General features: G+C 42.5%; 1 protein-coding gene across 1 annotated transcript in view; it reads left to right on the forward strand.

Annotated features, from left to right (window-relative positions):
- Positions 1-26351, forward strand: part of LOC139280730 (dedicator of cytokinesis protein 4-like) — a 511619-nt gene that overhangs the window by 293768 nt on the left and 191500 nt on the right. The window contains exons 18-23 of the mRNA XM_070900388.1: positions 3593-3690; positions 3801-3884; positions 4436-4536; positions 5636-5717; positions 14721-14891; positions 24682-24874. Coding sequence (XP_070756489.1) covers positions 3593-3690; positions 3801-3884; positions 4436-4536; positions 5636-5717; positions 14721-14891; positions 24682-24874 — 729 coding nt within the window. The remainder of the gene's footprint in view (positions 1-3592; positions 3691-3800; positions 3885-4435; positions 4537-5635; positions 5718-14720; positions 14892-24681; positions 24875-26351) is intronic.

A 26351-nucleotide genomic window follows, 5' to 3' on the forward strand; every position in this document is an offset into this window, starting at 1 on the left:
TTTTTTCCTTTATCCTACCCTGTATGTCCCTAGACATTCAGGGGGCTCTAGATTTGTTAGTCCCACTCTTTTTCTTTAAGGGTACATATTTGGCCTGAACCCTGCAGATCTCCTCCTTGAATATCTTCCACTGCTCGGCACTGATTTACCTTCAAGTAGTTGTTTCCAGTCCACTGTGGCTAAATTACCTCTCAGCTTAGCAAATTTGGCTTTTCCCCAATTTAGAACTTTTATTCCTGGTCTAACCTTGTTCTTTTCCATAACTACCTTAAATCTAAATGAATTATGGTCATTAGCACCTAAATGCTCTTCAACTGATACCCCTTCCACCTGCCCAGCTTCATTCCTGAAAACTAAATCCAGAACCGCCCCCTCCCGTGTTGGGCTTGCTACATGCTGGCTAAAAAAAGTTCTCTTGAATGCATTTTAGGAATTCCGCACCCTCTATATCCTTCACACTAATGTTGACCCAGTTAATATTAGGATAGTTGAAATCCACTACTATTACTGCCCTATAGTTTTTGCACTTCTCAGAAATTTTCCTACATATTTGCTCTTCTCTCTCGCTCTCACTGGGCCCAAAATTGCCCAGGAGTTGCTCCATTTCTTTTGGAGCAACTTGATTTTTCTGGAGTATCTTAAAAATCCCCATTTTGCAGATTCAATTTGCGCCAATGTAAGTGAGTTAGTTCGAATTTTTAAAATTTAGTTTAGTTTTGCTCAAAAAGGGGCGTTACCAGCCACCTATACCCGTTTTGGCCATTTAAGCCACTTTGGACAACTAATAGTTGCTCCAAACTAACTTAGGCCAGTGTATATGGCCACTTGTGGCTGCACAGAAAACCCTTGCAGAGAGTTAAGAAATCAGCACAGGTAGGTACGAATGACTTGACGAAAGAATGTGAATAGGATCAAACGACTATACAGGACATCATATGACAAACATCGCAAAGTTAATTTAATATACAACAGAAGCATTCATGGAAGCTTAAACTACAAAAATAAAAGATGTAAAGAGACAAAACATATTTACATAATTTTTTCAAAACATCCAAATAAAAAATAGAAGTACCTCCTGCTCGTAGGAAAGTATTTTCATCAACAGGGTTAAGGAAAGTCTTGAGTAAGCTCATTAAAATTACTGGCTACGCAGTTATCACCCCCACCCCCGATCAAAACTCTCCCCTTCCCCCATCAAACTTTTGAGATAGATTTCAAAATAGACAATTCTACCTAAACCTTTGCATGGCAATGTTCTCAAATCTTCAAGTTGTGTGTAGAATATAATGCAAGCAGCCAACAAAAGAACCAAGTGCTTGAGAAGAAGGCAGGCTTCTCTCGTTACTGTGCGGCAGGCCACTTGACTCGGGCTAGGGGCGGGACGCTTCGGGTCCCACGCTGCAGCATGCATCATCATCATCATCGGCAGGAGCTACTGCATATGCACGAATGCTCTAATGCACATGCGGACAGCTGTCGGCAATCTTTCATGGGCAGGGCTCTAGCTCACCCCCGCCAAATGGAATCGCCAGGCCACGCCAAGCCCCGGGAAAGTCAACAGAGCAGCCAGAATCCAGGGACATCTTTTTGGCGCCATTTTGAGCCGAGGAAGTCGGCACATCTCACATGAGTGCGCCGAAAAAAACGGGTGCGCCAAATTTGGGCCCACTGTTTGGGTGTCTGTAGTACATACCCAGCAGTGTGATTGCCCCTTCATTCCTTTATCGTTCAAAAATATGTCTATCTCCACCTTAAATTTATTCAATGACCCAGCCTCCACAGCTCCCTGGGGCAGGGAATTCCACAGATTTACAACCTCAGAGAAGAAATTCCTCCTGTTAGCGCGAATGTTTCCCAGGAAGAATCACTCGACACTCTGGGTCGGTTCCAACATCAAAACGGCCTTTATTACGCGAGCGGGGAGAAAGCCTCTGGGTTACACCAGGCACTACGCTCCGTCGAACAAAGAAATTCAGTGATATTTATATGTTTTACAACATTTCACTACAATTACTCAACCTATGTCGGCTGGACACAATCCAATCGTAACGATTATAGATTACATACAGGTTTCTTTAGGTCAATCGAACTGACCCTCAAGCATCAAAGGGGCTGCATGGTCAGCTCATGTTTAGCTGGAGCTGATTTATATCCTTGTGATGTTTTCCAGACCCCACCTTATCTCTGTTGTCCTTGGGTTCTGCCTGTGCCTGACTTTCTTATCTTAACATAGTTTCAGGGATTCCTTTGTTCAGTGTTCTGCTAGGACATCTTGTCTGGGGTTATTGATTAAAGACATTCTGCTGAACTGCAGTGTCATCAGCTATCCAGAAAGTTAGCCAACTTGGTAAGCTGAATACCCCTAATGCTTTGCGGAATCCCTGGCAGCCATTTTACACATATATAGACATACATTCTGCAGGTGCCTTCGTCTTAGAAAGTGCCCTACAACACTCCTCATCTCAGTTCTAAATGGGCGACCCCTTATTCTTAAACTATAAGTTATAGTTCTAGATTCCTGCTGTGATGGAAACATCCTCTCTGCCTCTACCTTGTCAAACCAACTCAGTGTCATATGTTTCAATAAGATCACCTCTCATTCTTTTAAACTTCAATGAGTATAGGCCCAACCTGCTCAATCTGTTTTCATAAGTATATCCCTTCATCTCAGGAATCAGCCTAGTGAACCTTCCTTCTCTGAACTGCCTCCAATGCAAGTATATCCCTTCTTAAATAAGGAGACCAAAATTGTACGCAGTACACCAGATGTGGTCTCACTAATACCCTGTACAGTTGTAGCAGGACTTCGCTGCTTTTATACTCCATCCACCTGCAATAAAGGCCAAAATGTCATTTGCCTTCATGATTACTTGCTGTACCTGCATATTAACGTTTTGTGTTTCATACACAAGGACCCCTGGGTCCCTCTGTACTGCAGCATTTTGTAATCTCTCTCCATGTAAATAATAATTTGCTTTTTTATTTTTCCTGCCAAAGTGGATAACCTCACACTTTCCCACATTATACTCCATCTGCCAAATGTTTGCCCACTTAGCCTGTCTATATCCCTTTGCAGATTCTTTGTGTCCTCCTCACAACTTGCTTTCCCACCCATCTTTGTATCATCAGCAAACGTGGTTACATTACACTCAGTCCCTTCATCCAAGTCACTAATATAGCTTGCAAATAGTTGAGGCCCCAGCACTGATCCCTGTGGTACTCCACTAGTTGCCAGTTTGTCAACCGGAAAATGACCTATTTATCCTTTCTGCTTTCTGTTAGTTAGCCAATCCTCTATCCATGCTTAATATATTACCCCCAACCCTGTGAGCTCTTGTCTTGTGCAGTAATCTTCTATGTGGTATCTTATTGAATGCCTTCTAGAAATCCAAATACACCACACCCACTGGTTCCTCTTTACCCACCCTGTTCGTTACAGCCTCAATTTATTTATATTCGATTTGAAAGAAGCAACTACGTTTTTAATTATCAACTGTTGCAATTGTATCATATAGCACTACAATAATTATATCGTTTCATTGTTCAACTTTGTAAAATATTTTATTTATATTTTTAACATTCTATTTTTTAGGAGATTTACTGGATTTTTTGAAATGGAGAGCCCACCCAGAAAGAATATGTGAAATCCTCTCAAAATTCAAAGATATAGATGGTGCAGAAATAGTCAAGGTAGAATGCATTGTTGTAATTTAATATTTCTCCAGCACATTATGTCAAATGGCCTTTGATTTGTTGGGAAGACCAGTGATCCTAAATTCTCACTTGAATTTCTTTTGTAGTTTTTGCAAGATACATTGGATGCATTATTTGGAATTTTGGATGAAAATTCACAAAAATATGGATTGAAGGTTTTTGATTCATTGGTGAGTATCTTTCCTATTTAACTTTAGAACCCAGGATGATTACAAGCAGCAGTGATCTGACTAATCCACATTCAATATTCTTGTAATGAAGGATACTCCAGCATTTTAAATTGGATTCTAATTTGTATGAGATTTACAATTGATTTGTAATAAATTCTGATTATTTTGTCTTTTTTGGGGAGGATTAATGTTATCTTAAGAAAGTAAATGATGTGTGATAAGTAATTACTTTTTATTGTATCTCCCTTTCACCTTTTATTAAGACATTTTTCTACCGTTTCAGCACGCTAACTTCCATTCACTTGTCACTGCATTTCCTGACCGATTACATTTTCCTCTGAACAATTTACCCTTTTTATTTTAATTTTCAGATACCACCTTATTTTTAGGCAGTCCCCCGGAGTCGAGGATGATTTGTAGATACCAGATACCAGACCTTTGTATTCCAAACAAATTTGATTTCTCCTGCTGATTTCCATTTAATTAAAGTATATCACATTACTATGTATTTGTAAGAACATTTTAATCACTAATGTATTTGTCTATTACAGGTTCATATCATAAATTTGCTGCAGGACATCAAGTTTCAGCATTTTAAGCCTGTCATGGATACGTACATAGAAAGCCATTTTGCAGGAGCGTTGGCTTACAGGTATTGTCCAGTGGATTTGTTTCCTAATTCTCAGTATGTTGCACTCTCTCTGCATTCTTTGTATTTGGGAAAGACCGTTTTTGATGATCCTTTAGATATTCATCTCTCGTGCATTAAAAAATAAATTTATTATTTGAATAGGCCAAAGACTCCAGTTTACCAGTAAGATCTGTGGGAAGTACAATAAACTTCATTGTGAGGCAGTTTTTGTACTGATTGTCCAATGTGTTCAATCCTTCTGATACTTTAAATCCTCCCTTTTACATTGCTCGTAATTTGGGAGCAGTGGTGCTGGCACTGTGCATACATAAGGTTGAAATGAAGTTTCAAAGTCAGCAAAAGATTCTGTAAAACTGTATTGCTGGCATGTTATGGGTAGACCAACTGGCTAGTCTACCTGTTGGCAAAACAAGGTCGTGACTAACACACACCCTTCCCCCCCTGGCCCCCAGTTGGTGGTTGTGATCTCAGCCTTGTACATCACCAGTGCCCCAAAACTAGCTGCAGTGTAAAACTGGAGGATTTAGCCCTTTGCCTTTTCACAATCCATCTGATGTGATTGATCTCCAAAATCACTATTGTTGACACTGCCTCCATAATCGCTCCTAACCAGCTCCCAGATGAGGTCATCAGCAATCATAGATTCAACAAAAATATTCCAAAAGCCACAAAACTCACAACATAATCATAGTTCATTGTACCTGTTAAAACGTGTTGATGATGGCAATATTCCACCTTTCCCAGATTGAGATGCTCTATAAGTCAATGAAAAAGATGTCAACATGGTAATTTATGTAGCTGGAGTTTCAAAGCTCTGTCCAGTGAGTGTGAATTCACAGCCATGATTCTAAGTACTGAAGACATCAAATGGAGACCAGACACTTTCGTAAATGGAGGTGAAGAAAATTGGGAGCAAGTGTTTACCACAAGCTGCTCTTAAAAAGATCAGAGCAATTGGTTTCAAAAGATTGTTGATGGAGACTTGGGAGCAGCAACTGGTCCAAACACAGAAAAATAAGGAGAAGATCGTATCTTTTAAAAACAATATTCACTTCTTATGCCTTTTCCTTGTAACACCACAATATTCTAAATGTTACAGGGACCTTATAAAAGTGTTGAAAAGGTATGTTGATCGTTCAATAGAAGCGGAGCGACAAGAGCATATTCAGGATGTGCTGAGGGTAAGAGTTTGTATCCATCAATGAGTGTATTAAAGATTTTTTAAATTCTGATTTGATAGAGAAAGAAGATAAGTTGAAGCCAGATTTTTACTACAGCAATGAATCTCGGTGACTTGCTTCATTTCATAAATAAATGTTGAATACTTTCAATATGTGCCATTGAGCTCACAACTTTGGTGGTTCAAAGGACTTGTGCTAAAGATTAATGGCCCAGATTTTGTGGTCGAAATAATGGTGAGGCTATTGGTGCTCACCGTTATTAAGGAGTAAATCAAGCAGCAAATTCCAGTGTGCACAAATGTGCAGTTAAATGCGGAAGTCAGGAAGTTGCTGTCTGATTTACCCTGCTGCTCCACAAGCTTTGCCAGGCCAGTACCTCGCTGAGAGACTAGGCATTCAAACACATGAAGGGCGTGAATTTGCGGCATTTACTCACTAGATACCCAGTAATCATGCCAGAAAAAATTAGGGCTTGTTCATTCAAGTGCAAGTGGATTTGTAACGGCGTGGTAAGTCTCAGTTCCTGCCTGACAGCCTCTTTGGCACTGAAAATTAACGTTTACAGTTGTGGAGTCTCTTCCTTCAGATTCAAATTATTTAAAAAATGTAAATAAAAATATTTATTTAAAATTTTTCTTCAGTCTCTTTTATCTCTCTCAATCCTAGCTTTCTTTCCCGCTCTCTACTTAGCTTTCTTTGCATGATTTTGCATTGAACTAAATATTCTAACTTGCATTTCCTCGTCTCGGCTCTGCGGGCTGGATTTTAAGGAGGAAGCAGGATTGAGGGTCAGGCAGCGGTGGGCCGTTAAAAGGAACGGCTGGGGGTGGTAGTGGTAGGGCAGAGAATTGGAGGCCTTCAAAAGGCTTGGGTTGGGTGGCGAGGCGAGGCGGGTGGAGATCGGGTAGAGGATCGGGCCAGGCCGCTAAAAGGATTGGGTGGGGGAGGGTTGGGGCAGAAGATTGGGATTCGGTGGGGGGATAGAGGAGGAGAGTATCGGGCTGAGATGATCGCAGGGGTGGGGGAGATGGGTGAAGAGAACATCGTGGCCGGGGTCGGCAAGATGATCATGGGCAGCCTCAGCATCATTGGTGCAGGGGAAGGTCGAGTGGGTCATCAGAGGCCTCATGGGGATGGGTTTCTGATCGCAGCGGGAGAGCTAAGCAGGGACCCTGCTTCCAGGAGGAAGGTGTAAAGGCACTTATCTCCTGGATGCAGCAGTCCCCGCCTTGCTATAACTGCCTGGTTTTATGAATTGTGTAAAACCCATTCACATGCAGTTAAAAACAAAATGGAGGTTAAAAAAAGATTCTTCCAGACTCATTATAATATTTAAATTGATGTCCCACCTCCTGGGAGCGGATTGGCTGCCTGCCCGTCCTGCTTTTCCGTCCCCCCTCCGTTAAAACGGAAGTGGATGGGTTGGACGCGGGTTCAGATCAGGAATTCGATTTTTAACAATGTAACTACCCCCACGCTCCAAACCAACCCGTTCTTTAAGGTTAAAATCCCCTGTCGCGAGTGCTGCTCTGTTTCGACTGTCTGATAACTACAAATTGCAGTGTCAGTGCAATGAATGGCAAGTGCCGGTTGATCACCACTGACCAGAAAATCTGGGTCGTTTATGTTTAGTTTGGAATAAAAATAAAGTTGTGTGTTTTCTTTTCAATTTCTTCAATGTTACTTCTTCAAACATGTTGAAAATTTAATTTGTAGTCCAATTCAATCAAGACTTGTTAACCATGGTTTTGTAACATAGAAGGAAGGCAAGGAATCAAAATTTATGGTTACCTTGATTATACTAACAGTCAGAGAAGCCCGAGCTGTTAGGGTTATTAGCGGCACTGTCCCAAGGTGAAAGTAATATTATTTAAGGATTTAAACAGTGTAGTACCACGTGAGCTTCTCTATGGCCTCTGAATAGTGCCAATTGCCCAACTTGTTTATCTTATCAAATGTAATATATATATATATATATATATATTTTATATAATGTATAATCCTGGAAATAATTATAGACAAATTGTAATCTAAATAAAATATTGAATTTGATCTGAAATATGATATTTCGTATTGTAAGGAATGAAAGTTATTTTGTACCAGTGGATATGCTGTGGTATTGCTCATGGAAAGTTAGGACAAAGTTAACTTATTTCAGAGCGCATTAATGAGGCTGAAGGTAGCAGTATGGGAATCTGAAGCTTGTGGAGTTCTATCTAGTTGTGAAAGTGTAGAGCTGCAGGTGTGACTGTGATGGGTAGCTTTATAATGGGAAAATCCTGTCAAGACACCACTTGGAGGCCTGATATTGTCGATGCACAAATAACAAGTGCCTGACATCCATCAGAAATTTAATGGCCCAATTTTTACGGTGCCTATGACACTGTAAGTGTACCACAAGTTCCGAGTTTCTGCATGCGCTGCGTATGTGCGAAAACCCGGAACTTGCGATCTGTCAAGTTTGAGCTTGACAGATCATCCGCATGTGCAGGAAATGGACATTCGCTGGCGGAGAGTTGGGCTGTTTGGCCAGCGAATGCCCACGAAACTCTTGTGTCTGGTAAAAGCAGGGCCGCCTTTTACCAGCGTAAGGGTTTAAATAGATATTACAATAACATTTTTTAAATCATTTCAACATTCAAAAATCTTTAAAATTAGTTTAGGTTATTTTTGGCCCCTTTAAAAATGGTTAGATTTTTTTAAATTACATTTTGTTCAAAATGTTTAAATTGTATTTTTATTAATTTTAAATGTGATTTATTTGTATTTAGGTTGTGTGAAAGTGTGCTTTTTATATCATTCCTATAAAGCTTATGGGGATTCAATACATAAATGGAATCCCCATAAGCATAATGGGAATCCCTCTTTTTGATGGGTTGGGCCGGCCCATGTGATCTCAGGGGCGCTTGCGAACCGCATGCACCACTGGGATACGTGGGCTTTTACGCAGACCTATGCCTGTAGGCCCAGGACTGCAAGAGTTCAATGATATGGAGACACCAGATAGGTGCATACTTTATAGGATCGCGGGAAGCCTCCGACCGGGATTTCAGGTCTATTATATAGTAGATTAATTGCCAATGCTGGCTCATATCAGACTAACAAACAATACTTTGTGATTGTAATCACTATAAAATCATTTGATGCAAGAATCTATTTAGCAATTGTCTTCAAAGTGGTTTTATTTTTTTAATGTCCTGTAAGTTTGAGAATGGTATTCTTATTTCTTTAATACATCTCCAATAGTGATCTGAACTCCGATTCATTCAGTGTATCCTGGTAGGGTTTTAAATAAATGGAGAAGGAAATCAATTTTGACATTGAAATATGAAAATTAATCTTGCCAAGTGTGGAGTGTTTACACAAGTATTAATGACCGAATAATAATGAAATACAGTTATGGAATGGAAAAATATAATTGCTAATTAATTTTGAGTTAGTTGTACTCGTGGGTGACCAACAATGCATGTACTTTTACTAAACCCATAACGAGCCCAGCAATTCAGACCGACTGTACAATTTGAAGAACATTGAGTAATTTTGGGAATTGCGTTTTCATTTTTGAAGAGTTTGTGTACCGCAATTGGTCATTCATCAGTTCACTGTACGTTAACCGTTCAAGGTATAAGAACATAAGAACATAAGAACATAAGAAATAGGAGCAGGCCATATGGCCCCTTGAGCCTGCTCCGCCATTTAATAAGATCATGGCTGATCTGATCATGGACTTGGCTCCACTTCCCCGCCCGCTCCCCATAACCCCTTATTCCCTAATCGTTTAAGAAACTGTCTATTTCTGTCTTAAATTTATTCAATGTCCCAGCTTCCACAGCTCTCTGAGGCAGTGAATTCCACAGATTAACAACCCTCAGAGAAGAAATTTCTCCTCATCTCTGTTTTAAATGGGCGGCACCTTATTCTAAGATTATGCCCTCTAGTTCTAGTCTCCCCTATCAGTGTAAACATCCTCTCTGCATCCACCGTGTCAAGTCCTCTCATAATCTTATAAGTTTCGATAAGATCACCTCTCATTCTTCTGAATTCCAATGAGTGGAGGCCTAATCTACTCAACCTTTCCTCATAAGTCAACCCCGTCCTCCCCGGAATCAACTTAGTGAACCTTCTCTGAACTGCCTCCAAAGCAAGTATGTCTTTTTGTAAATTTGGAAACCAAAACTGCACGCAATATTCCAATACTGGTATGGTCCCATTATGATGGATACCTTCAAAAAGGTGTCCGTTCCAGACAATAAGACAGCTCTTCAAAGCAACAAAACACAATTATATAATAAATTACAACAGGCTCACTTATTATTGCTGTAGATTGAACATGTCACATTGCCCATCTATCGCCCAAAACGGACCTCTATCGTCCATTTTGCGCAAAAAGTGGAAACTCGGCCCAAAACATCGCCGGTAAAACAGGTGCCTAACTTTCCACTTTGATCGGCGAGATGATCGCCCAAATGATCGCCCACACAAGGCCCATCCCAAGTTCCGACACCTAGCATGCACTTCGCTGGGCTGGTGCAAGGCCCAAAAGAGTGCTGAGAAATAGTTGCTTTTACTGGGCTTCAGAGAAGGAAATGGGCACTACGGGACGCTATTTTGAACTTCGGAGGAAGGGTGGAGGCTTGGTTTTGAGTTATTTAGAGAGTTAATTTAAAGATAATTGTACTCAAAATATTGGAACAGGGAATATAAAGAGATATTATCAAGTTATTTTTGGTAAATAGGTTTTATATATTGAAATTATTTTGTAAATAGCTTTTACATAGTGAAATTATTTACTGATATTGTTGGGGCCTATCAAACTGACTGGTAGACATCACAGAGAGTGCAGAGTACAGTGATTAGAGAGTATAGAGTAGAGAGATTATTAAATTTAGTGAAAGTAATTATTGATAGTGATATGGGGCCTGTGCTTTCCCTGCCTTTAATTGCAACTGCTCACACACTGGTTACTGAAAGGATCAATCGAAGAGGTGGCACAATAATGCGTAGACGGAGACGAAGACAGAGAAGGAGACCGTATAGCCAACGAAGATACTTGGAAAAGCAATCTTACCTGAACTTGTCTGAAAATGCTTGTCTTAGGAGACTGCGATCCCGGGAGGAGGTCATCGATGAGATATGTCAACTTGTCAAGGGTGATCTGCAGCCTTCCAGCACCATGAGAACCGCACTGCCCATTGAGGTGAAGGTTACTGCTGCCCCAGCCTTCTACGCATCGGGATCTTTTCAGGCTTCAGCTGACGACATCTACCATATCTCTCAGCACGCTACACACTGCTGCATTCGACAGGTGACTGAAGCCCTTTACGCTCGCAGGATGGACTTCATAAGCTTCCCAATGACCAGGGAGGCACAGACTGAGAGGGCTTTGGGTTTCTCGAGAATAGCAGACTTCCCCAAGGTACAGGGAGCAATAGACTGCACGCACATTGCCATGAAAGCACCCTTAAAGAACACTCAGGTGTTTCGTAACAGAAAGGGGTTCCACTCACTAAATGTGCAGCTTGTTGTCGACCACAATCAAACAATTCTGACAGTAAATGCTACATTTCCTGGCAGCATCCATGATGCGCACATCTTACATGAAACTGCTATCCCTGACCTGTTTGTCAATCAGCCAGAAGGTCACGGTTGGATGCTGGGTGATAAAGGATATGGCTTTGCCAGTTGGCTGATGATCCCTCTGCGTAATCCCGTCACTGAAGCACAGAAACAGTATAATGAAAGTCACACAGCGACTCGCAACATCGTTGAAAAGACAGTTGGAGTCCTAAAGCAATGCTACAGATGCCTGGATCATTCTGGAGGCAGCCGACAGTACCACCCTGACCAGGTCGCAGAGTTTATTGTGGTGTGTTGCATGCTGCATAACCTAACTATAATGCCAGATCGGGCTGCAAATCCACCTCTAGAAGGAGGGGAGACAGAAGAGCCAGCCGGTGAGGAGGAAGAGGACGCAGGCGAGGACATAGGAGAGCACAATCAGCCTGGCGATCTAGCACCGGTATCACCACCCCCCTCCCGAAGCCCAGTAGCCAATGGCAGTTACATGGCCGTTAAGCTGTTGTGTCAGCAGTTCATTAATGAACGCTTTGCATGAACTATCATTGTGGATATTCAAATGTTCAATTACAGTTAGGGTTAATCAAAAGTTTCATTTGTGTGGGACTTAATTGTTGTCTTGCCTGCACTGGCCTATCATCGGAATAAATGCTTACTTTAAGTAAAGTTTAAGTAAAGTACTGCTATAATAAAAGAATAAACAAATAAGGATGAACAACTATAAATTTGTTAACTAATGTAACGAAGAGAGTAGGCACAAAATTGGTTGAATTAAAGATTTTTTTTATTAACAAAGACAACTAACGAATTAATTGTTTTAAAAAAAAAAAAACTATTTAACAACACCCTCCCTCCAACCCCACCTTCCCTCCAACCCCGCCCCCCCCCCCCCCGACCCACCCTTCCCTCAAATCCCAATGAACATTGAACAAAACGTTAACAATTTTAAAACAAGAAAAAACAATTCAACAATGAAAAACACACTAATCCCCTCCCTACCTGCGGCCACGTTTCCCTCAAGGTCCTGTCCCACCCCGTGTTCTTGTCCCACCCGCCCGTTTTGGTCCACGCAGACCGACACGAACACGTTGTGCAGTGTGGAACGGCAAGACTTCCTGCCATGGTGGAGGTGACGGAGTGGAAGCAGAAGCCTGAGGCTGCACTTCCGAGTCAGGAGGAACTGTGTCCTCCGTATTCGCTTGCGTGCTCGGGGTCTCGCTGCGAGCTGACACGACACTTTGGGGTGCAGCGCCGTGTCCAGCCAGCAACGCATGCCGTAGGGCATTGGTTGCGGCGGTCTGCTGACAAATGGCCTCCAACGTCTCCCGTGCTGTCTGTGTTTGCACGGAAGACCAGTTGGAGAAGTTTGTGCTGAACTCGCTCCAGGATGCTGGAAACTGGTTCCAGTTCGGGGAGAACTGGCTCCAGTTTGTGGAGAAACCCGCAAAACCCTGGATAAGGTCGCAACCGATCGCGACCGTCTCCCTGCACAGGGATATCAAGCTGGCCCTCCATGGTGGCCCATTGCTCACCCCACTGACCCAACCTCCGTGGGGTCCGCATTTGCAATATTGCGCGCCTTGGCATCACCACCTGCACACTGCTTGGTCCCAGTGCCTCATCCATCTCAATAGAGATGGCCGCAGGTTGTTCCCCCACGGCCTCCCGCCCCCCCACAAAAAGAATATCATCCTCTTCCTCCTCCTCCTGCTCTTGCTCCACAGTTGGCAGCAGTTCCTCCTCTTCCTTCTGCGAGGTATTTGATGGTGCAGGAGTAGTGAATAAGTCCACTGACTCCAACGACACTTGACCTTAAAAAGACGAATGACATTTCTAAACAGCTTATTAGAACATTAACGGTGCTCATTATTAGTAAACATACATATCAATACATATTAATTTTTCAGTAACCCATAACATAAGAATACTTTTTAATACCCCATATGCACAAGGGTTCACCAGGGGTGCCATGACCTCATTCGTGAATTAAGAGTACATGAAAAGTATATATCATATTGCATTATAATTGCAGAACATTACATGCATAACGAAGATATTTTTAAGATGTATTTAATGTTTGACACATTGCACAGTTCCCATTACTCACGAGACTCGAGGGTGGGTTCGGCCACACCACAGGTCGTGACCGAACGGCTGTCAGGCCCCATTAAGGCGACTGCAAGCTCCTCGTATTCCGATTAAAATCTGCACCTAAGCAGAGCCACCGCCCGTCCTCCTCTGCTCGGTACGATTCACAGATATCTTCTTCTGCAAATGATAAGATAACATTGCATGGCATAAGCTAATGGACTTGGTAATAAACATTTAAGATTGACAGATTTAAATGTTCGATTAGAAATTTGCATTGCATATGAACAATATTTCATAATATAAAATTCAACTTCGTGTTAGGATGCATAAATTAATTCATAATTTAATTGATACTATAACAAAATGACATTCAAGATTCCAATTAAAATTTGCATGCATCATTTAAATATTACATATGTAAAATTTAAAATATAAAATGCAACTTACTCTGGCTGCTGCCAACAAGCTGTTCCACCTTTTCCTGCACTGGTAAGGTGTATGTACTTCATTCGAGGCCGAGGTTACGACATCGGCAATTTCGGTCCATATTTTCCGATATGCACGGAGTGGAGGTTTCCCATGCCTACCCCGTGTCAAGTCATCCCACCTGCCACTTACTATATTAACGAGTGCCTCTTTGGCCTTCTCACTAAAGGGTTTAGCCTTTTTCCTCCTCCATTCTTTGTTATATCTATTATATGTATTATATTTCAATATATTGAAATATATATTTCAATATATTATATAATATATTATATTGTATTATTTTTTCAATATTGTGCAAAAAGAAATAATTATAAGTCGATAAGAATAGTTATTTTTCAATCTGAATTCAACAACCACGAACAGCTCTTCCTCTCTTCCTTCCTCTCTCGCTCGCTCTCTCTCTCTCTCTCTCTCTCTCTCTCACCCTCCCTGTGCTTCTGAGTGTGTGCGATGACCCCTGACCCCTCAAAATGCGGTAAAGAAACTCAACCACAAAATAAAACATCCCACACATGCGCAGAATAGTGTTGCTAGGGAAGCTTTTTTTCTTCTTTGACTTCCGTTTTTGGTGGGCGATCGTGAGATCGCCAAAAAATCACATCGCTCATTTGACATCGCCGGGGTATGGCCGAGTGGAAAATCGCAAAAAAAAAATGTTCCTTGTGCCGGCGATCAGCAAGGCTGTGACATCCCACATCGCTAGAACATGCCCCAGGTTTTTGGGCCTTAGCCACCTAGTGGAAAGTCGAGCCCCGTGTTTCTTTTGATTTTGGTGTAGATAGTTTTACAATACAATATGTACAGTAATTCCAGAGCCATACATTAACAGTTGTCTAATTCTAATTCTAGGCGCAGGAATATATATTTAAATATATAATTCACTCCAGGAGCCTATACACTCTTGCAACTGGTGGACAGAATGAGGAAGAATTTCGAAGCAGTATCTATGAACTATTCCAGTCAGTGCGATACTTCCTCTCCATTGAAAGCCAGGGATCTTCCATCATTACACAGACTCAGGTTAGTTGCTTAAATCAGTAAAAGAACGCATTCTCAACATGGAAAAAAGTAAATCAGTGTACCACAACATTTTCAATGCTGTTTCAAAAGTGGAATTGTGGTAGAAGATGTTGAAACATCCATGGATCTTCCCTGGCATACCTTTTGGGTAGTCTGGGGTTTTGAGCATGGTTGGCCCAGAATTTCTTGGGAATCTGTGGTGAAACAGTGATGGAAGTGTGGTATAATGCCCATATTTAGCACATAAGAACAAAGTGTTTTATAATGATTTTATTAAGCCATTTTTTTTCTTTCTCATACATTTATTTTTGTAAACTTTGGCCTCTTTACCGATTAACATTATAACATTTTCACAATAGCTGTTTATGAAACATGCTGTGCCTAATTTTCGTGCATGAAGAGGGACTTAAAGAAGGAATATAGTGTAAGTTCAATACTTTGCTTGGGCCCCGATTGTTTACATTGATTTCCATTCGTTTTAAGATTGGTTTTACGTTCTGGTACAAGCTCATGAGATTCTCAAGAAATTTTGGCGTAACTCACCAACAGAAAGATCTGTGTAAATTTCAACGCAAGTTGCTGCTCCTGGAGTGAATTATATATTTAAATATATATAATTTCAGGTTATGATATTCAGGCAGTTAATAAGAACATAAGAAATAGGAGCCATTTGGCCCCTCGAGCCTGCTCCACCATTCAAAAAAGAGTGGGAGAGCGATAGTGATAGGGGATTAAATTGTTAGGGGAATAGATAGGCGTTTCTGCGGCCGCAACCGAGACTCCAGGATAGTATGTTGCCTCCCTGGTGCAGAGGCCAAGGATGTCTCGGAGCGGGTGCGGGACATTCTAAAAAGGGAGGGAGAACAGCCAGTTGTAGTGGTGCACATTGGTACCAACGACATAGGTAAAAAAAAAAAGGGATGAGGTCCTATGAAACGAATTTAAGGAACTGGGAGCTAAATTAAAAAGTAGGACCTCAAAAATAGTAATCTCGGGATTGCTACCAGTACCACGTGCTAGTCAGAGTAGGAATCGCAGGATAGCGCAGATGAATACATGGCTTGAGCAGTGGTGCAGCAGAACCGGTTCAAATTCCTGGGGCATTGGAACTGGTTCTGGTGGAGGTGGGACCAGTACAAACCGGACGGTCTGCACCTGGGCAGGACCGGAACCAATGTCCGAGGGGGAGTGTTTGCTAGTGCTGTTGGGGAGGAGTTAAACTAATATGGCAGGGGAATGGGAACCAATGGAGGGAGACAGAGGGAAACAAAAAGGAGACAAAAGCAAAAAACAGAAAGGAGATGAGAAAAAGTGGAGGACAGAGAAACACAAGACAAAGAACAAAAAGGGCCACTGCACAACAAAATTCTAAAAGGACAAAGGGTGTTAAAAAAACAAGCCTGAAGGCTTTGTGTCTTAATGCAAGGAGTATCCGTAATAAGGTGGATGAATTAACTGTGCAAATAGATGTTAACAAATATGATGTGATTGGGATTATGGAGACGTAGCTCCAGGATGATTAGGGCTGGGAACTCAACATCCAGGGGTATTTAACATCCAGGAAGGATAGAATAAAAGGAAAAGGAGGTGGGGTAGCATTGCTGGTTAAAGAGGAGATTAATACAATAGTTAGGAATGACATTAGCTTGGATGATGTGGAATCTATATGGATAGAGCTGCAGAACACCAAAGGGCAAAAAACGTTAGTGGGAGTTGTGTACAGACCTCCAAACAGTAGTAGTGATGTTGGGGAGGGCATCAAACAGGAAATTATAGGTGCATGCAATAACGGTGCAGCAGTTATAATGGGTGACTTTAATATGCACATAGATTGGGCTAACCAAACTGGAAGCAATACGGTGGAGGAGGATTTCCTGGAGTGCATAAGGGATGGTTTTCTAGACCAATATGTTGAGGAACCAACTAGGGGAGAGGCCATCTTAGACTGGGTGTTGTGTAATGAGAGAGGATTAATTAGCAATCTCGTTGTGCGAGGCCCCTTGGGGAAGAGTGACCATAATATGGTGGAATTCTGCATTAGGATGGAGAATGAAACAGTTAATTCAGAGACCATGGTCCAGAACTTAAAGAAGGGTAACTTTGAAGGTATGAGGCGTGAATTGGCTGGGATTGATTGGTGAATGATACTTGAGGGGTTGACTGTGGATGGGCAATAGCAGACATTTAGAGACCGCATGGATGAACTACAACAATTGTACATTCCTGTCTGGCATAAAAATGAAAAAGCGAAGGTGGCTCAACCGTGGCTATCAAGGGAAATCAGGGATAGTATTAAAGCCAAGGAAGTGGCATACAAATTGGCCAGAAATAGCAGCGAACCCGGAGACTGGGAGAAATTTAGAACTCAGCAGAGGAGGACAAAGGGTTTGATTAGGGCAGGGAAAATGGAGTACGAGAAGAAGCTTGCAGGGAACATTAAGACGGATTGCAAAAGTTTCTATAGATATGTAAAGAGAAAAAGGTTAGTAAAGACAAATGTCGGTCCCCTGCAGTCAGAATCAGGGGAAGTCATAACAGGGAACAAAGAAATGGCGGACCAATTGAACAAGTACTTTGGTTCGGTATTCACTCAGGGAGGACACTAACAACACTCCGGATATAAGAAGGGTCAGAGGGTCTAGTAAGGAGGAGGAACTGAGGGAAATCCTTATTAGTCGGGAAATTGTGTTGGGGAAATAGATGGGATTGAAGGCCGATAAATCTCCAGGGCCTGATGGACTGCATCCCAGAGTACTTAAGGAGGTGGCCTTGGAAATAGTGGATGCATTGACAGTCATTTTCCAACATTCCATTGACTCTGGATCAGTTCCTATGGAGTGGAGGGTAGCCAATGTAACCCCACTTTTTAAAAAAGGAGGGAGAGAGAAAACAGGGAATTATAGACCGGTCAGCCTGACATCGGTAGTGGGTAAGATGATGGAATCAATTGTTAAGGATGTCATAGCAGCGCATTTGGAAAGAGGTGACATGATCGGTCCAAGTCAGCATGGATTTGTGAAAGGGAAATCATGCTTGACAAATCTTCTGGAATTTTTTGAGGATGTTTCCAGTCGAGTGGACAAGGGAGAACCATTTGATGTGGTATATTTGGACTTTCAGAAGGCTTTCGACAAGGTTCCACACAAGAGATTAATGTGCAAAGTTAAAGCACATGGGATTGGGGGTAGTGTGCTGACATGGATTGAGAAATGGTTGTCAGACAGGAAGCAAAGAGTAGGAGTAAATGGGTACTTTTCAGAATGGCAGGCGGTGAGTAGTGGGGTACCGCAAGGTTCTGTGCTGGGGCCCCAGCTGTTTACACTGTACATTAATGATTTAGACGAGGGGATTAAATGTAGTATCTCCAAATTTGCGGATGACACTAAGTTAGGGGTCAGTGTGAGCTGCGAGGAGGATGCTATGAGGCTGCAGAGCGACTTGGATAGGTTAGGTGAGTGGGCAAATGCATGGCAGATGAAGTATAATGTGGATAAATGTGAGGTTATCCACTTTGGTGGTAAAAACAGAGAGACAGACTATTATCTGAATGGTGACAGATTAGGAAAAGGGGAGGTGCAACGAGACCTGGGTGTCATGGTATATCAGTCATTGAAGGTTGGCATGCAGGTACAGCAGGCGGTTCAGAAAGCAAATGGCATGTTGGCCTTCATAGCGAGGGGATTTGAGTACAGGGACAGGGAGGTGTTGCTGCAGTTGTACAGGGCCTTGGTGAGGCCACACCTGGAGTATTGTGTACAGTTTTGGTCTCCTAACCTGAGGAAGGACATTCTTGTTATTGAGGGAGTGCAGCGAAGGTTCACCAGACTGATTCCCGGGATGGCGGGACTGACCTATCAAGAAAGACTAAATCAACTGGGCTTGTATTCACCGGAGTTCAGAAGAATGAGAGGGGACTTTATAGAAATGTTTAAAATTCTGATGGGTTTCGACAGGTTAGATGCAGGAAGAATGTTCACAATGTTGGGGAAGTCCAGAACCAGGGGTCACAGTCTAAGGATAAGGGGTAAGCCATTTAGGACCGAGATGAGGAGAAACTTCTTCACCCAGAGAGTGGTGAACCTGTGGAATTCTCTACCACAGAAAGTTGTTGAGGCCAATTCACTAAATATATTCAAAAAGGAGTTAGATGTAGTCCTTACTACTAGGGGGATCAAGGGGTATGCCAAGAAAGCAGGAATGGGGTACTGAAGTTGCATGTTCAGCCATGAACTCATTGAATGGTGGTGCAGGCTAGAAGGGCCGAATGGCCTACTCCTGCACCTATTTTCTATGTTTCTATGTTTCAATAAGATCATGGCTGATCTGATCTTGGGCTCAGCTCCACTTCCCTGCCCTCTCCCTTGACTCCCCTATCGTTCAAAAATCTGTCTATCGCAACCTTAAATATATTCAATGACCCAGCCTCCACAGCTCTCTGGGGCAGAGAATTCCACAGATTTACGACCCTCAGAGAACTCTGGAGCATCCACGATGCTGACAATGATGTGAATAGTACGTTTAGTGAGTTGGTCTTACCGCGGGACAAGAGTACACAGCCAAATAGGGAATGGATGACCAACAGGAAGAGCAGTGCAGGGGTCCCCTGCGGTCATCCCCCTGCCAAACAGATACACCGCTTTGGGTACTATTGAGGGGATGACTCATCAGAGGAGGGCAGCAGCAGCCAAGTTCATGGCACCGTGGGTGGCTCTGCTGCACAGGAGGGCAGGAAAAAGAGTGGGAGAGCTATAGTGATAGGGGACTCAATTGTAAGGGGAATAGATAGACGTTTCTGCGGCTGCAACCAAGACTCCAGGATGGTATGTTGCCTCCCTGGTGCAAGGGTCAAGGATGTCTCGGAGTGGGTGCAGGGCATTCTGAAAAGGGAGGGTGAACAGCTAGTTGTCGTGGTTCATATAGGTACCAACGATATAGGTAAAAAACGGGACGAGGTCCTACAAGACGAATTTCGGGAGTTAGGAGCTAAATTTAAAAAGTAGGACCCAAAAAGTAGTAATCTCAGGGTTGTAACAGTGCTACGTGCTAGTCATAGTAGGAATCGCAGGATAGCTCAGATGAATATGTGGCTTGAGGAGTGGTGTAGAAGGGAGGGATTCAAATTCCTGGGACGTTGGAACCGGTTCTGGGGGAGGTAGGACCAGTGCAAACCAGACAGTCTGCACCTGGGCAGGACCAGAACCAATGTCCTCAGGGGAGTGTTTGCTCGTGCTGTTTGGGAGGAGTTAAACTAATATGGCAGGGGGATGGGAACCTATGCAGAGAGACAGAGGGAAGCAGAATGGGGGCAGAAGCAAAAGATGGAAAGAAGAAAAGTGAAAGTGAAGGGCAGAGAAACCTAAGGCAAAAATGAAAAAGTGCCACATTACACCAAAATTCTAAAAGGGCAAAGTGTGTTAGAAAGACAAGCCTGAAGGCTCTGTGCCTCAATGCGAGGATAATTCGGAACAAATTGGATGAATTATCTGCGCAGATAGCAGTTAACGGATATGATGTAATTGGCATCACGGAAACATGGCTCCAGGGTGACCAAGGCTGGGAACTCCACATCCAGGGGTATTCAACATTTAGGAAGGATAGACAGAAAGGAAAAGGAGGCGGGGTGGCATTGCTGATAAAGAGGAAATGAATGCAATAGTAAGAAAGGACATTGGCTTGGAAGATGTGGAATCGGTATGGGTGGAGCTACGGAATACCACGGGGCAGAAAACACTAGTGGGAGTTGCGTACAGTCCACCAAACAGTACTAGTATGGTTGGGGATAGCATCAAACAAGAAATTAGGGATGCATGCAATAAAGGTGCAGCAGTTATCATGGGTGACTTTAATCTACATATTGATTGAGCTATCCAAACTGGTAGCAATGCAGTGGAGGAGGATTTCCTGGAGTGTATTAGGGATGGTTTTCGAGACCAATATGTCGAGGAACTAACTCGGGAGCTGGCCATCCTGGACTCGGTGATGTGAAATGAGAAAGGACTAATTAGCAATCTTGTTGTGCGGGGCCCCTTGGGGAAGAGTGACCATAACATGGTAGAATTCTTTATTAAGATAGAGAGTGACACAGTTAATTCAGAAACTAGGGTTCTGAACTTAAGGAAAGGTAACTTCGATGGCTAGAATAGACTGGCAAATTATACTTAAAGGGTTGACAGTGGATAGGCAATGGCAAACATTTAAAGATCACATGGATGAACTTCAGCAATTGGACATCCCTGTCTGAAGTAAAAATAAAACGGGGAAAGGTGGCTCAACCGTGGCTAACAAGGGACATTAAGGATAGTGTTAAATCCAAGGAAGAGGCATATAAATTGGCCAGAAAAAGCAGCAAACCTGAGGACTGGGAGAAATTTAGAATTCAGTGGAGGAGGACAAAGGGTTTAATTAAGAGCGGGAAAATAGACGCGAGAAGAAGCTTGCAGGGAACATAAAAACTGACTGCAAAAGCTTCGATAGATATGTGAAGAGAAAAAGATTAGTGAAGACAAACGTAGGTCCCTTGCAGTCTGATTCTGGTGAAATTATATTGGGGAACAAGAAATGGCTGACCAATTGAACAAATACTTTGGTTCTGTCTTCACGAAGGAAGACAGGAATAACCACCTGGAAGTACTAGGGGACTGAGGGTCTAGTGAGAAGGAGGAACTGAAGGATATCCTTATTAGGCGGGAAATTGTGTTAGGGAAATTGATGGGATTGAAGGCCGATAAATCCCCAGGGCCTGATAGTCTACATCCCAGAGTACTTAAGGAAGTGGCCCTCGAAATAGTGGATGCATTGGTGATAATTTTCCAACGGTCCATCGACTCTGGATCAGTTCCTATGGACAAGAGGGTTGCTAATGTAACACCACTTTTTAAAAAGCAAGGGAGAGAGAAAGCGGGTAATTATAGACCGGTTAGCCTGACATCAGTAGTGGGAAAAATGTTGGAATCAATTATTAAGGATGAAATAGTAGCGCATTTGGAAAGCAGTGACAGGATCGCTCAGCATGGATTTATGAAGGGGAAATCATGCTTGACAAATCTTCTGGAATTTTTTGAGGATGTAACTCGTAGAGTGGACAAGGGAGAACTAGTGGATGTGGTGTATTTGGACTTTAAAAAGGCTTTTGACAAGGTCCCACACAAGGGATTGGTGTGCAAAATCAAAGCACATGGTATTGGGGGTAATATACTGACGTGGATAGGGAACTAGTTGGTAGACAGGAAGCAGAGAGTCGGGATAAACAAGTCCTTTTCAGAATGGCAGGCAGTGACTAGTGGAGTGCTGCAGGCCTCAGTGCTGGGACCCCAGCTCTTTACAATCTACATCAATGATTTGGATGAAGGAATTGAGTGTAATATCTCCAAGTTTGCAGATGACACTAAACTGGGTGGCAGTGTGAGCTGTGAGGAGGACGCTAGGAAGCTGCAGGGTGACTCGGACAGGTTAGGTGAGTGGGCAAATGCATGGCAGATGCAGTATAATGTGGATAAATGTGAGGTTATCCACTTTGGGGGCAAAAACGCGAAGACAGAATATTATCTGAATGGCGGCAGATTAGGAAAAGGGGATGCAACGAGACCTGGGTGTCATCAGTCATTGAAAGTTGGCATGCAGGTACAGCAGGCGGTGAAGAAGGCAAATGGCATGTTGGTCTTCATAGCTAGGGGATTTGAGTATAGGAGCAGGGAGGTCTTACTGCAGTTGTACAGGGCCTTGGTGAGGCCTCACCTGGAATATTGTGTGCAGTTTTGGTCTCCTAATCTGAGGAAGGACATTCTTGCTATTGAGGGAGTGCAGCGAAGGTTCACCAGACTGATTCCCGGGATGGCAGGACTGACATATGAGGAGAGACTGGATCAACTGGGCCTTTATATACTGGAGTTTAGAAGGACACGAGGGGATCTCAAAGAAACATATACGATTCTGACGGGACTGGACAGGTTCGATGCAGGAAGAATGTTCCCGATGTTGGGGAAGTCCAGAACCAGGGGACATAGGATAAGGGGTAGGCCATTTAGGACTGAGATGAGGAGAAACTTCTTCACTCAGAGAGTTGTTAACCTGTGGAATTCCATGTTGCAGAGAGTTGTTGATGCCAGTTCATTGGATATATTCAAGAGGGAGTTAGATATGGCCCTTACGACTAAGGGGATCAAGGGGTCTGGAGAGAAAGCTGGAGAGGGGTACTGAGGGAATGATCAGCCATGATCTTATTGAAGTTGGTGCAGGCTCGAAGGGCCGAATGGCCGACTCCTGCACCTATTTTCTATGTTTCCAAAAAATTCCTCCTCATCTCAGTTCTAAATGGGCCACCCCTAGTTCTTAAACTAGATCTCCCCCACGAGTGGAAACATCCTCACTGCATCTACCCAGTTTGGCTACTTAGATGCCATCCTGAAATATCCTTTTGAGATCACTTCTCCAAGATTAGCGAAAGCACAAAAGTGGTGATAGCGAATTTTATAACCTGCTAGATTTTATTTTCCATTGAAGTTGGTGGAAAAGAATATCAAACAGTGTGTAAAAGGGTCTGCCTGCTGGGTGCTATCGTCGAAGACCAATTTCACCCCCAATCTATTATTCTGTTAATGTCCAGATGTGTGTCCTTTTAAGTCTACAAGATATGTTTGCTCTGCATCCTTGAAATTAATGCTTGAGTCATTTGTCGGTAAAGCTGTAGATTGGAACCCTATCTTTGTTTGTGGCATGGTCAAATAAGAAAATGCAGTCATTCTGGCTTTGATATTATTTTTATACAAATATTTATATTAGATTGAGACATCTGGAGTGTTGACACTTTTTTTCTACAATAAATCTATAATTGGAAAAGATTTGTAAATTTTGAAACACTTTTTTTGCTTGAGCTTCAGAAGCTCCATGGATACAGAGATTCATTGAACATTCCCTTTGAAATCGTGAATTAATGCTACTGATCAGTTAGCACTGCCAGAACAATTTATAAGCATTTTTGATCGAGGGATCTGAACGAAAAACAGAAAATGCTGGAAATAGTCCGTAGCTCAGGCAGCATCTGTGGAGAGAGAAACGGTTAATGTTTCAGGTCGATGACCTTTCATCGGAACTGGAAGTAGTTCGAGATGTAATAGTTTTCAAGTAAATACAGAGGCAGCGAAAGAAGCGGAGAGGAGGAAGGGAAGAAGAAAAGGGCAGGTCTGTGCCTTTATTAAATGACAAAAGGGATGATGGTGCAAGATAAAATGGGGGTGGTAATGGGACAAGTAAAGAAACAAAAGATGGGTCGAGAGGAGGTGTAAATGGCAACAGGATAATTATCAGCAGCATCTGTTGTCTGAAAGAATGGGAGCATTGGTTATGGTCTGAAATTGTTGAACTCCATGATGAGTCCGGAAGGCTGTAAAGTGCCTAATCGAAAAATGAGGTGCAGTCCCCAACTTTCTGTTGAGCTTCATTGGAACAGTGTTGGAGGCCAAGGACCAGGTGGGCAAGGGATGGAGAATTCAAATTGCAAGTGACCAGAAGCTCAGGGTCACACTTGTGGACTGAACAGAGTGATCACCCAGTCAGCATTTGGTCTCTCCAGTGTAGAGGAGACCTCATTGTGAGCAGTGTCCTCTATATACTGTATAGAAAGAAGTGCAAGCAAACCTGTTTCACCTGGAAGGAGTGTTTGGGTCCCTGGATGGTGGGCAGGGAGGAGATGAAAGGGCAGGTGTAGCATCTCCTGCGCTTTTCACCACTGCAGTTGAGTGTTGGTATCGACCTTGTGTTAAATTGTTGACGAGGCGTCCTTTGTCTTCACCAGGCTGTCTTTCTGAGCTCTTTTCCAGCTGTATACTCAGAGCTGCTGAAGCTGATAGATGTGCGAGAAGTGGCAAATCTGGTAAGAGACACCTTGCGCAGCATGCCAGATATCCTGCACGTGGAATATTCACTGGAAGCCGTCAAACTCCAGTGCATTGCTAAAACAGTGGAGAGCCAGCTTTTTGCTAATCCTGGTAAGAGGAGACGGTTGCTTGTTACGCTGTTTTGTTAATTGTACTTGTTTTCCAATTTTCCTTTTTAACTGCCAAAATCTGTTGATCGATGTTTGCAATGCCAGAGTTGCTTCTTGCTGGATCAATAGATCTATATTTAATATTAAAGATTGTGATCCCAGGAGTGGGTTTTAGATCTATCCCAGAACACACCGGGTTCAACCAGATGTACATTTTTCAAAAAGGGAACTTGTATGTCGTGAATGGGATGGGCTTAAATGCTTTGTAAGGAATATAAATTGCAACTTCAAAGCAGTATAAATTTTATTTTTAAGATAATGAATGGGGCATTACAACAAGCATTTTCCATCCTGGTTTATTGTAGTTATTTCCATGTTATTCGATATTTGTAAATGTAAAGTGCTATGTCGACATGTCGTAAATGCACATTTTCGCAATCCAAAACATTTAAGTGCAAATATTGTGATTTTCCATAGCTGTGTTTTATGCTTGTGACAGTAATGTTTGAAGGACCACATGGCACACACATGTCAGCCACATACTACACTTGCATACAAGACAAATTAATGGATCAGAGAGGTAGCGAAAGGATCAAAGAGAATAAAATTCCTGCAGATAGAGCCCCTGCAGCTCCTTCCTTAACCATCGGTATTTTTGAGCGACTGTCTGCTTGTCAGAGTGGGATTTGAACTTCCTGCTTGTCTGGCCATTTAAGGCTGCCCCAGAAAGCTTTCAAATGTCTTCTGCATATGTTCTGCTCGTGTAAAATTAGTTGATTCCCATGCTGACTTTCCGTCTGTTACGCGGGAGCATTTAAGTAGCCCCACTTCTTCTTCAGGTAATAATGTTTTCAGAGGAAAGACAGTGAGAAACAATACTTCTGTCTCAAGACCAGACAATGAAGTACATTTGTTCGCTCTGAAACATTACTGGAATTTATTTGAGTTAACACTAGCATTAAATGGTCTATAATTGACAAAACAGTCGGCACTGAATGGTGGTTGTCAAAAATCAACTCAGTAAGATTTGCTGGCTAGAATTATTGAAAAAACATGGTTTTCGAGTTCTGGAATTTTTTGGCAGTGTTAAAGGATAAACCTGTGGAGAGAAGCAGACAAACAACAGGCATATGTTACTTATAAAGAAGTTTTTCAATGTAATTTATGTCAATGTCTCACACAAACTTGCAAGAGTTAGTAATTATACGAGATATTTTTAAATGTTAAGATGCTATTGAACTCCATAGTTCCCCTTGAAAATAAGGTAATTCTCACGTGCAGCAAGTGTATTATAAAGCTTTGCACCATGTGTGTAATATAAAGCATATTGGCTTCGAATCATAGAATGATGCAGCACAGAAGGCGGTCATTCAGCCCATTGTGCCTGTGCCAGCTTATTTCGCGACAACTTTATCGGATGATGGAAGCTTTCTTATGATTGGAGGTGGCACATCAATTTTGATGTTTCTGATAACATC

The sequence above is a fragment of the Pristiophorus japonicus genome, chromosome 15 (assembly GCF_044704955.1).
Source record: "Pristiophorus japonicus isolate sPriJap1 chromosome 15, sPriJap1.hap1, whole genome shotgun sequence".
Classification (NCBI taxonomy): Eukaryota; Metazoa; Chordata; class Chondrichthyes; family Pristiophoridae; genus Pristiophorus; species Pristiophorus japonicus.